Source organism: Panonychus citri, unplaced genomic scaffold (genome assembly GCF_014898815.1).
Source record: "Panonychus citri isolate SS breed McGregor unplaced genomic scaffold, ASM1489881v1 Contig00045, whole genome shotgun sequence".
Taxonomy (NCBI): Eukaryota; Metazoa; Arthropoda; class Arachnida; order Trombidiformes; family Tetranychidae; genus Panonychus; species Panonychus citri.
In genome coordinates, this window is record NW_026515450.1 from 534537 (window position 1) to 547572 (window position 13036).

The 13036-nt window shown below is 36.2% G+C and overlaps 1 protein-coding gene across 2 annotated transcripts; it reads left to right on the forward strand.

Moving 5' to 3' along the window:
• Positions 1-88: 88 nt before the first annotated feature.
• LOC128398079 (dmX-like protein 2) lies at positions 89-12876 on the forward strand. Of its 2 annotated transcripts, XM_053358893.1 has the most exons (8): positions 89-2862; positions 2967-10009; positions 10737-10881; positions 11095-11175; positions 11474-11534; positions 11616-11824; positions 11912-12277; positions 12373-12876. In XM_053358893.1, exons 1-8 carry the CDS (start codon positions 367-369, stop codon positions 12553-12555), a joined length of 10584 nt encoding a protein of 3527 aa, XP_053214868.1. In that variant the 5' UTR covers positions 89-366; the 3' UTR covers positions 12556-12876. The 2 variants fall into 2 exon arrangements, with proteins under 2 accessions (XP_053214868.1, XP_053214869.1); XM_053358894.1 differs by lacking the exon at positions 11095-11175 and having other exon boundaries at positions 90-2862.
• The last annotated feature ends 160 nt before the right edge of the window (positions 12877-13036 follow it).

A 13036-nucleotide genomic window follows, 5' to 3' on the forward strand; every position in this document is an offset into this window, starting at 1 on the left:
ACCATCTAAATGGAAAACCAGATGGCAGCAGGTTCGTAATTCGTTTATCGATTAACCACCAGAGGCGAAAACCTTATTCTTTGATTAGAGGTTAAAGAGAGAAACTGAAAGAGAGCGAGAGTGAGAGAGAAAATGATAAATTCATCATTGATATTTATCTTTAATTTGATTCTTTTTTCTTAATTGTGTGTGTATTTGTACTCATCATCTTGTTCTTGTTCTTCTCCTCCTCCTGGTTAATTGGTTTCATCTATCTCCCGATTTCTTCTTCTCTCTTCTTCCTCTTTCTCTCTTTCTCTCTCTGTTTAATTTTTACCATTTAATGGAAATGATGTTACAATAAACAAACAATATTATTTACTAATTATGGATCAACATCAAATATTAACTGGCGCTGTCAATGCGGGTGATAATTGTTACTCGGTGGGAAGTGTTGAAGGTGTCCCATTTACAGCTTATTCCGCTGGTTGTAATATAGTTATTCTAGCCAGTAATTTTCAACGAGTTCAAATAATCCCTGGTATCTTACATGGTAATGTTCAGGTTGGTTGTATTGATTGTTCAACCGATGTTGGTAAAATTGCTGCTGCTTATGGTAAAAAGGTTTACATATTTGAACCAACACCATTATTAGAGCAAAATTCAATCCATAAATTGGACTATCGTTGGATTCAAACAGCCTCATTGGAAACTGATTGTTTCGTCTCTGTTATTTCATGGTCTCTAGAAGGTAATAAATTACTTACTGGAGGTACCTGTATACAAGTTTGGCATCTTATCAATTCCTCTGAAGATGAGATCATCCATCAAGATCATAATCATCATTGTGACGATGTTAAATCAAATAATGTCAATAATAACAACAACAACATTGATAATAATAGAAATGATGGTATTCATATAAATCCTGATAACATTCAATCTTCAAATATCAATGGTGATGAATTGGAACAAGCTTGTTGGAATTGTGTTTGGCAATGTCGAACCTCATCTCCCGTTTGTTTCCTTCGTTTCTCACCTGATGGATCATTATTTGTTTCCGCTGGTAAAACTGATCGTTTGGTTAAAGTTTGGTATGAAAGTGCAGCTAAAGTTGATTCGACAACAACACCACTTCATTCAGCTTCAGCTCCTAACCTTGAATCTTACCATACAACTTCACGTCAATCATCATCTCATCCCATTGATGAGATTAACTATTCATTTATTTACATTGCTCATCCAAGAGCGGTAACCGGAATTTCATGGCGTAAAACAAGTAAATACCTTTCAAGAGGTTCAGTTGCCAATATGCTAGTCACTTCTTGTCGAGATAATATTTGCCGTCTTTGGGTACAAACTTTACTTCCTGATGATGGTTTAGTCAATTTTAGCCAAATTGAAACTCTTTCTAATCACGCTGTCCCTCGTAATCAGACTCAACGACATAGACAGAAACTTCTTCTTCGCTTGAAACATATGAAAGCCTTCAGTCAATTTAAAAAACGTCAAGCAGCCAAAACTGATGATGATAGTCACCTAAATGAACCTATTCCCACCCTACCATCAACCTTTAGTGTTCACGATTTTCACAGTTTCGCTGTTTGTGGTACAGCAATTACTCCAGGTTTCCATTTTCACCTTGCCGCCTCCATTAACGCTGAAACCGATATACCCTTGGTTCCTAGTCTATCACCAAATGACGCAAATGGATCTTGCGAGTCAAAAAATTATCCCAATTTTGTGATCCATTGGTTAAATAATAAAGAAATGGTTTTCACTCGAGCCGCTGAAAAGTTACTCCAAGAGATTAGCGTTAAAATAATGCAAACTGAATCAGCTGCTTCTGGTCCTAGTGAAGGTGGTGAAAGTGATACAGCTGATGTTGAGGGAGACTTTGACCTGGATAATATGGATAATGATGCAACCATAACTGCTGAACAGAGTAAAAAATTACGACACAAATTGTGTAGACAAGTTCAACATAAACATAAACATAAACACAAACAACAACAACAACAACAGCATACAAATAAAGAGGGAGGTAAAACTCACCATCATCATCATAGTACAGGAGATGAATCCTCCTCTGAGCACCTTGACTCTCAACAAAGTCGTCAAAGTTGTCATACACTTTCATCTTCAGCATCAACAACAATCGATCTAAACAATTTAACTAATCCTTCATCAACCGCATCAATAAGTGACCTACTAGATAGACGATTTGAAGCTTTACTCCGTGAATGGCATTCACTTTCTGATCTATTATTTAGTATTCATCCTGTTGATGGTAGTCTTCTTGTTTGGCTTGTCCAATGGTTAGATGAAGCTTGTCCTGGTTCATTTCGTCAAGCTCAGGTTAACTTTTCCTCACGAATACCAAACGCCATTCCATTAGGTGATGCAGCGACAATGTCACATAATCTTGCTCTTTACTCACCCTTAACTTATCTCAATCTAAAAGCAACCATGGCTCAATCAGCTTCCGTTATATCAAACCTTGATTCCAAGGCTTGTTCAGAAGATTCAACCACTAATCAAAGTAATTCACGTTGGAGTAAAATAGATGTTGAAAATTCATTAACACCAACTGTCTGTATGGCCACTAAACATTCAAATGGATCTCTAAACTTATGGTCGATCAGTTTTGCTGAGGTTACAAAATTTACCCAATTAATGAGTATCTCCCATGTTTCTCGAGTTTGTGGCCATCGTTTTAGAGTCAATGATATTTCCTGTCATCCGGTTCTTCCCCTACTTCTTACAACATCTCACCACAATCTTCCCGGAGGTAGTACATCACTTCCCAAATCTATGGGGTCATCGGTTGCATCAAGTCCATCAGGGACACCATCCTCAAGTAGTTGTTGCCCTCCCTTACAGGTAAATATTGAAATTGAAAACAAAAATATTTTCTATATATAAAAAAAGATATAAATTAACTCATTTTTTTGCATTGTTTTTTCATTACTATTCTAATTATCTAGGGATTGCCTAATTCTGGTTTTTGTTCAGAATTAATCTTATGGAAAGTTGATCCAGTTGGACCATTATCAATGTCCGGTGGTGTTACTGAATTAGCAAGGATTAACTCATTGGAAACAGCAGCTTTTGCCAATGTTGCTTGGCTTCCAACCCTTTTACCAAGTACAACCCTTGGATCAATATCTAACTCTCCGAGTGCCTGTTTCATTGCCTCCGATGGTCACCAATTAAGAGTTTACCAAGCAGTAATTGATGCTCGAACCCTTTTATCGGAAATATCTTTATCCCAACGTTACTCACAACAATCAGAAACATTAAGTCCAAACAGTGATACAACTGGATCATCTGATTTCTGTGGTTATCGTGCATCGGATCTTAATCAAGCATTCAAAATTGTCAGTTTACAATCAACCTCACGACCAGGGTGTATTCTTGAACTTGATGAAATAACTGATGCAACACACGATTGGCAATACACTCAAATGCTTCATGTTTTCCAAGATCAATTATTACGCGGTGAAGAGATGGCCTTTAAATGTTGGAATGAGAAACAAGGACGTGAAAATCTTGGTCTAGTTGAATCATCTCTTGGTGCAGTAGTTGATTTGAGACAAAATTCAGTTTTTCGTGAACCATTTTTCTTAACTGTCCTTGAAAAAGATCCTGATACCGGAAGATCAGTTCTTCATATGTGGAAGTTAATCATTTCCTCTCATTCAGCTGCCGACATTTCATCTGATAGGTTTGCCTATGTTCCTGATAGTCATCTAGTTCAAGATGACAGTGATATCGATCAATCCTCTCGATCTGGATCACCAGTCACCGAAGGTGCTACCGGCGGCAGTGGTACTGGTGGTGGTGGTGGTGGTGGTACCCATACCGGTGCAAATGGAGCCGGTGGTAGAAGACATTCCAAAAATCAATCATTCCGTCAAGGTCAATCATACTCTCCCCTTCAGATACTCACTACCAAAGTTTGTACCCAAGTTTTACCAATACCGGAGGGAGTTGAAATACTTCATGCTACACCAGCCGCTGGTCATTTAAGCTCATCCAACATTTACCCGGCTTGTTTTGCTCCCTATCTTATTTGTACCGCTTGTTCTGATGGTACTTTACGTTTCTGGAGATGTTCAGTTGATGATAAAAATGAAGATAATATTAAATATGAATGGAAAGAGTGGGAAATGTTGATCAATTTGGAGCGTTCAAGTGCAATCGAAGTTCCTGGTTTACCTTTATACGTGAGCTGTGCCTATTCAGGTCGAATAGCTTGTGCATATAAACATGGACAATCATTTTCACGGCCAACAAGTAAAGATCCCAATCTTCGGTATATAAATATAAACCTTGCCATCTATGAATGTGAATCAACCGGTGGTTCAGAATGGGTATTGGAAGATACAATTTCTTTGAAAAATATTGTTGTACCACAAACCGATTTAAATCAAGAAATTGACATTGAACCATTAATTAATACCGCTCTTCGTAATCGTAAAACTTTGGATACAATTGTCCATCGTTTAGGTGTTTCCCATGATGAACACCATGAAACCAATCGTTCAACCAATAATATTCAACGATTACTCTCAGTACCATCTTATACAACCATGCAATCGTTAAAGAAAATTATCTCTGAACAGGGTAATCAATTTACATTAACCCAGAAATCAATTGTCCAACTTGATTGGGTTTCAACTGAAGATGGTTCTCACATTTTAACTGTTTCCGTTGGAGATAAAATCTCAGTTTTCACTCCAGTTTCAACTGACATCGCCCAGGCCAATCTTCAAGCAATGAAAACATCATCTAAAACTGGTGCTGCTCCGGCAACTCGAATGTTGCTTAAACAAGTCTCCTCAATGGCAATTCCAATGACACAGGTTGATGATATAAGATGGATGAAACTTCGTACCACTCATTTAAAAACAGCTGATGGTTTACCACCTCTTCCAATGCAAATGAGTTGGGTTCGTGATGGTATCCTTGTTGTTGGAATGGACAATGAGATGCATATCTATACTCAATGGAAATCGCAAGGTGAAATATCCTCTAAACGACCTGAAATGTTATCAGAGGTTACAGATTCTCGAGTTCTTACCGAGGAAGGTTTATTAATCCATGCTCAAGAAGCATCTCACCTTCGTTTACCTTCACACACATCACTTGCTCGATCACCTTCATCTTCTGTACTCAGTGGTCTTCCTGGTGGTCATAGTGAAAATCGTAAACACACTCAAATGCCTTCAAAGGGAACACCAACTAACACCAGTACAACCATATTAACATCATCAACTACTACAACTACCGATGGTCCACCTTCAATAGGTAAAGATTCAATTAAAACAAGCGATGAATCAAAAAATTCCTATTTATCACAATTACCTGATTTTGGTATTTTTGAGGCTTCTCGATTGGCTTGTCCAGTTTTACCCCAATATCATCCTAAACAATTGATGGAATTACTTGCTTTCGGTAAAATATCTCGAGTTCGAGCAATCCTAAGTCATTTAGTTAAATCACTTTGCTCAATGGATTCACTTAAAAATTATCTCTCATCGAATCAAGGTCAAAATTATGAATCAACTGAACGTCCACGAACTTGGACACGATCAAGAACTTTATCCATCGCTCCACCACCAACTTCACCAGGAGCACCTTCACCTTTAGATGCACCAGAAAATTATTTCCTCTCAATTCCAGAGGAAGTTCAACTTGATTACACTGAGATCACCTCAATAAGGCCACTTCCCTTATTTGCACTTATCGAAGCTGAAGATGAAAAACCTAAACGTCCATCAACCGGTGACAAAGCAAACTCGCCAAAAGAAACATTATTTGATGATTATGATAGTCTTTTTAATAGTGCAAACAGTAAATCAACTATCGATGAAACACTTGATGAATTACTTGGTAAATCTGCATTCAATTTTTCAGGCTCAAAAGCCAATAAACGACCCGATCCAACTGATCTAAAAGATTTCAATGCTCATCAAGCTCGACTTTTAACTAAACTTCTAACCCATTCCCATCTTCCTGGACTTTCTAGTCTTGATCAGATGCATCTTCTAGCCTTGGCTGATGCAGTTGCCTCATTTAATCCATCAAAAGATTCCTCGGTTTCCGCCAATGATTCAGATTATTATGGTAGCCTTGGTTCGGAAGTGCGTGAAGGAGCACCGATATCTGCCGATTCACTTGATGATTGTGGTTTACGTTTCTTATTGGCAATGCGTCAGCACACTTACCTGCTTCGTTGTCTTCCCTATGCTCACCGAAAGTTATTACAGAAACAAGGTTTATCCACTTCTGATATTGTCTGGGCTTTTCACTCGGAAACCCAAGAGGAATTGGCTCAACTTATACCCTCAGTGGCCAAAGGAAATCCTAAATGGAATGAACTTCGTGAAGTGGGCTGCGGTTGGTGGATACGTAATAATGCAGTTCTCCGTCGGCTTATGGAACAAGTTGCCAAGGCATCTTTCCAGGCTGCTCAAGATCCACTGGACGCTGCTTTGTTTTACCTTGCGATGAAAAAGAAGTCACTTGTTTGGGGTTTATATCGATCAATTGGAGATCGTAAGATGACTGAATTTTTCCAGAACAATTTTAATGAAGATAAATGGAGACGAGCAGCATTAAAAAATGCTTACGCTCTTCTGGGTAAACAAAGGTTTACTCATGCTGCTGCTTTCTTCCTTCTTGGTGGTGCTATTTGGGATGCAATTGAGGTTTGTCTCAATAAACTAGAGGATATGCAACTTGCCATGACCATTGTCCGTCTTTACGAGGGTGATATTGAAACGGTTCCCTCTAATTTGAAACGAATACTTTACCAAGAGGTTTTAGGTTGTGATTCGGAGGGTCAAAATTTTGATAATGCTAAAGCTCATCCTGATCCATTCTTACGTAGTATGAGTTATTGGATGTTACAAGATTATTCAACCTCTTTGATTACCCTTTTAGTACCTGAAGCGGGTGAAAAACATCCTAAATTTTCATCAACTGATGAGGAGAAAGCGGAAATATCAATTACACCATCAGTTTTTAATTTCTATCTTTACCTGAGAAATCAACCTCTTATTGTCCGACGACACTTGGCACAAACAATTAAAGATAAAAAGGTTACAATGAAAGATTCAAAGGAAGCGTTAAAAGAGACAAGCGAGGCAATAACACCTTTCGAGAGGCGACTTTACTTTATCACCGCTCATCAACATTTCCTAGCTGGTTGTCCATCATTAGCATTAGAGGTTCTCTCAAGGTTACCATTGAAAATTGCTAATGATGATCATGCCAATTTCTTGACTAAAGATCGATCCATTGATACAACCAGTGATACACCTGAGGTAATTGCATCAGGTACATTAAATGACCTTCCCGGTGATAATTTAGCATCAAACCTTTTCAATAATGGTAATGGTAAAATGGCAACATCAAATGTTGCTGATACAAGTGATGCCTTTGATTGGGGTGCACCAGTTTCAGATTTAGGAAAAGTAAATGTTAACGATTTTCAAATTGATATTACCATTGACTCGGGTACGGATGATGATGATGAAGATGGTGATGATAAAGGTCTTGAGATGAAAATACAAGGAAGCCCAACACCGGAAACAGTTGAAACAACAAGTGAAATGGAAAATGGTTGTGAAAATGTTAAATTAGATATTATGGCACAACAATTAAAGTTTATTGCTTGTCTTAAGATTCTTATGGAAGAGTTAAGTACCCTGGCTACCGGTTTCGAAGTAGATGGAGGTCGACTTCGTTATCATTTGTACGTTTGGCTTGAGAAAAGTGTAATTGCCCTAAAGGTTGTTTGTAATTATCGAACCTTTTCCATGAGAGGAGGTGAAGGTGGTAAACCTTATGGTGAACATGATTCTAGTCCCGCTCGTGCCAGTTCAATGATATTGGAAGACATGGATCTTGCTCAATCGGAATTAGCTCGTGATAATCATCACCAATCAACAACAGAGGCAACTGGTTTTGGTGAACTTAAACCAACCCTTCATGAAGTTTTATTAGCTGAGAATCTTGACTTTGAGGCTAAACTACAACGAGCTGCTCGACGTAAAGAATGGCTACAAGGAAATGAGGCTCTCCTTCGAACTCTTCTCTCTTATTGTAGCCTCCATGGTGCTCATGGTGGTGGCCTTGCCTCTGTTCGTATGGAGTTAATCTTGTTACTCCAAGAGTTACAACAAGAACGAAGTCAACATCAGTTACTTTCACCACTTCCTTTTCCAACAACGTTACCTTTATTAGCTGCTTCCGTTGCCTGTCAGAAAACAGTTATCGCTGATCCAATTCGTCATCTTCACTCAGTAACCAATGATATCCTCATGGAATTAACGGAAATGAAAGCACCTCCATTGACACTTCCACTCAGTTATTGTGAAGTATTTGTACTAAGAGATCTTGGACTTTCTCTTTCTGCTTGTGTTTACCAATCTCTTTCTAATAGTGACAATTTAGATCTCAAAAATATAAACATAAAGGAAGATCTTCTCGGTGCTTCCGTTGTTTGTGCCAATAGTCATCTAATGGCAGGTAACAATACTTCAAAGAAGTCACCTCATCACATTGGCGGTGGTGGTGGTAATTTTACTTCCTCTTCCTCTTCAACTACAGCCACAGGATCAAATGATTCAACTGAACCATTACACATCACAACTCCACCCAATAAATGGCCTGGGGTACAAAGTTTACGCGCTCTTTTAGCCCGAGATAAAGATGAAGATTCACCCAAATTACATACTCTACTCTGTGAATCTTATGTTGCCATCTATTTAAGTCAATTGGTCTTTGCATTGGCTGCTTGTGATTCCCATGTTTTATATCGTTTGGTTGGACTTGAATTTAACGAGCAAATTTGGGGCTTCCTGTTTGGCGGTGGAGCTAAAAAGTTGATCCATGTTGTAACTCAATCAAAATCTGCTACAACACCAACACCACAGAATTCAAAAGATGAATCGCAAAGTACATCAATTGACCTTTTCAATGCACTTTCACAACAACGAATGAAACTTCATATGAAAATTTTACAACAATTAAATCAAGATAAACCTACTCCACCTCAAACACCAAACATAATCAAGGAAGATCGTACCACTTATAAGGAGCAATTTGTCCCACCATCAATGTCAATTATTTCCTATTTAATGTCTAAACCCAAACTTTCCGATGATTATATTTTAATTGATTATGATTCATCTGAATCAGTTCAAAGTGAAGATGAAGATATGGAAAGTTTTGATGATTTAGATGATAATATTTTTGGTACTTCGGTTTCAGGTCAAATATCATCACATACCCTTGGACTTCAAGAGACTGCTCGTAACACAAAGAAACAAGATCTTGAACAATATGCTTGGTCAATAATGAGATTCGCAGTAATTAAATTAGCTCGTATCCATTTGGCGCAATTTTTACAAATTGCTGGTGTTGAATTACGTGAATTACCAACAACCTCACCACTTATTCATACAGTGTTTAAAATCCTTGAAATGTGGACAATTTACATGAAAAGTTACATGGAATCATTTGAAGGTCCTCCGTCCAACTTTTTACCAAATAATTATGTTGAAGCAAATCGTCAACCCGGTGGACCACCAATATGGAAATACAAGGTTCTCCTCGAAACAAATAATACACCCTTTAGATCACACAATGCAATAACCAAACCAATGAAACGATTATGGAATTACCTTGTTCGCCAAGAGAGAGTTCAAGATCTTTTTATAAGGTACATTTTTACCTCTGGTAAACCAGGAAGTGAATATGCTGATTATGGTTCTAATCAAGGTGATGGAACTTCATCTGCTTCTGATCATCATCATCATCATCATCATGGTGATCCTGTAAGGATAGTTCATAAAGAGCAAGATAATATCAGTGCTTTCTGTTTAAATAATACACAATCTGGTTATATTGCAATCGCAACTCCCAAAGAAGTACAAGAACTTGATATTTCAGTTCTCCTTGAACCTGTTCCATGGCTTGAAGAGGAGGCTGAATTTGACATTTTAAATATGTTAAAGTAAGTAAAATATAGTGAGAGAGAGAGAGAGAGAGAGAAGGAGAAAGGTAATATAAAGAAAAAATAATTCTTCATCCATAGTGATGATGATATACATTTTCTCCTGATACCAATGACAATTTGACATGATAACAATACATGATGATGACAGAAAATTTCCTCATCTCTCAATAAGATAATGGATAATGTGAATTACTTAAGATAAACCATATCTTACAACTATTAATCAATAATAATGACAAAGACATTGAAAAAAAAATTATTATTATTATTACGATAATGTTGACAGAGTAATAAAAATAATTATTATAATGATGATAATAATAATGAAGATTAGGTGAAAATGATATTAACTTATCATCAAAAATGAGAGTCTTCACTTAAGATAAATATATACAATTTGATTATTTCGCTAATTTTTACCTTATTATTTTATCAATGATTAACTGATTAGATTTAGAGAAAGTTATTGATTGATTACAATTAACATTGTCACTTAACATTCGGTACAATATTTAATTGGTTATCAATTTCTCTTCCTGAAGAATGCAATTAAAATAAATAGAAGATAATTAGTTAATTATAATGATATTATAATTATCACAGAGTCTTTATTTCCCATGGTAGATCTCTCTCTCTCTCACACATTTATCATTTAAATTTAAATTATAATCTAAATTTTTTTTGATATAACCTAATTTTCATTTTCGTCTATTTAATTATCCAGAGTTCCAGAATCTCTATCAGCCTCTAATTATCTAGTTGTTCAACATCCAGCTGATCGTTTATCATCATCCCCCGGAGGCAAAGCCTTACAATCCCAACCAATTTCTGTATCTAATCAACCTCACCCACCCAAAGGAACAGTATTGGTAAGTTGTTTTTTTTTGTTCACCAATTTCACATGTCAAAAAAGTAAACAAAATGTTGAAAGGAAAAAAGAAACACTGATGATTTCATTTCATTGATTAACAACTATTAACATAGTAAATAGAAAAATTTTCAACAATAATAATGTTAATTACTTATTCTAAATTGTTATTATTAACGCTGCCATATTAATCAACTAACTACACATACACAAGGCTAAACATAATTTTCCGGGTAGTAATAACCCACAATTTTGTCAATTCGTTATTGAACGAAGTCGACATATTCTGAAACCGGTAAGAGAAACAAGAAAAACTTGATTAATTCTCGTTAAAAATGATTATTATTTCCATTGCCCACACAGTTTCTAAATCATCTCGTTTTAATTAACTACCAATTTGATTTTATTATCATTTTATTTACTTGAAACCCTTTTCTTTTTTATCAATTTGTTTTCTCGTTACCTGTCTGCTTTTTTATTGCGATTTTGTTTTTTTTTCTTCATAAACTTTATATTTTTGTGATTAATTGCACTGAATTACCTTGTATTTTAATCAATTGATTACTAATTTCATTTGTTTATTCATTTTACAGCTTAAACGTCACAAAACGGAAGGAACTCGAAGACTATGTTCTCATCCAACTTTACCTTATTGTAAGATAATAATTGATGATGCAAAGAAAATATCAAAACAATTGTTGATTTAATTGTTGATTTTCTTGAAATTATCCATAGATTTATCTGGATCTCAAGATGGAGCAGTAAACTTATGGGAATGGAAACATCAGAATCCATTAGCATCTCCTCGAGCTCCCGGAACTTTTGCTAAAGTTACCAAAGTCGCTTTCAATCAGATCGGTAATAAATTTGGTGTAACCGATGGTGATGGTAATCTAAGCCTATGGCAGGTTGCATTATGTACTTCCTCAACTAAACCATTCTTTGTGAGTTTAAATCAATTTGTTGTAGAAAATGAATTCATCTCAAATTAATTGAATCAATTTACTTTTGTTTCTTTGTTTTCTTTATAGAGTATGCAAGTTCATTCCAAACACGCCAGTGACTTTACCTTCCTTGGATCTTCATCTTTAATCATAACCGCTGGTCAATCAACTGATCATAAAAATATCTGCATGTGGGATACTCTTTTACCAGCTAAAAAGTCACTGGTCAGTTCATTTTCTTGCCATGAGCATCATGGTGCCTCGGTGGTTCTTTATGCACCACTAAATCAATTGCTCATCACTGGTGGTAAGAAAGGTGAAGTATTCATCTTTGATATGAGACAACGAACCCAACGAAATAAATTCCAAGCCCATGATTCCGCCATTAAATGTATGACCCTTGATCCAGGGGAGGAATTTTTCGTTACCGGATCAGCTGATGGTGATATTAAGGTTAATAACAAGTCAATTCAGCTAATATGGTTAAATATACTAATTTTATCTTCTTCTTTTTTTTCTCTCTCTCTCTCTCTCGCTCATTAATTTAGGTTTGGAGTTTAATTCCTCCCCAATCAATTGTAAACTCTTACCTAGGTGAACACTCACGCAGTACTCTATTCCGTAACATAGGAATGGGAGTTTCTCATCTTTACGTTGATAATGTTGGTCGATTATTTTCCTGTGGAGCTGATGGATCACTTAAGATGCGTCAACTTCCGGGTCATAGATAAAAACATTTACCACTCTACCGTCTAGCCCACCAAACAATTGAACTAATTACTACTGAAGCTTCAAGTTTTTCAATCTAAACCATAAACTACTACTACTTGCAATTAGTATTATATATTGTTTTGATCCAATTTGTTTGTTTAACCTGATTGATGAATTAATTATTTAGTATCTCTCTCTCTCTCTATCTCTATCTTTCTCTTTCTCTCTCTCTCACTTTCTCGACAATAACCATAACTGTCAACTTTTAGACACTCAAACAACACAAACAAACACACAAAAAATATACACCAACCACCACTTATACACAAGACATTCTTAAATCTTAAATTGTCCCTCTCTTCATTTCCTCTTCCTCTCCTTCCACTTACCCACCTTGATGATTTTCACAAAGATGATGATTTATATATACAATTTTGCTCTCCATTGTTTGGTTTTTGATCTTCAATTTGAAAGAGTGCAATAATAATAGAAATTATTGTG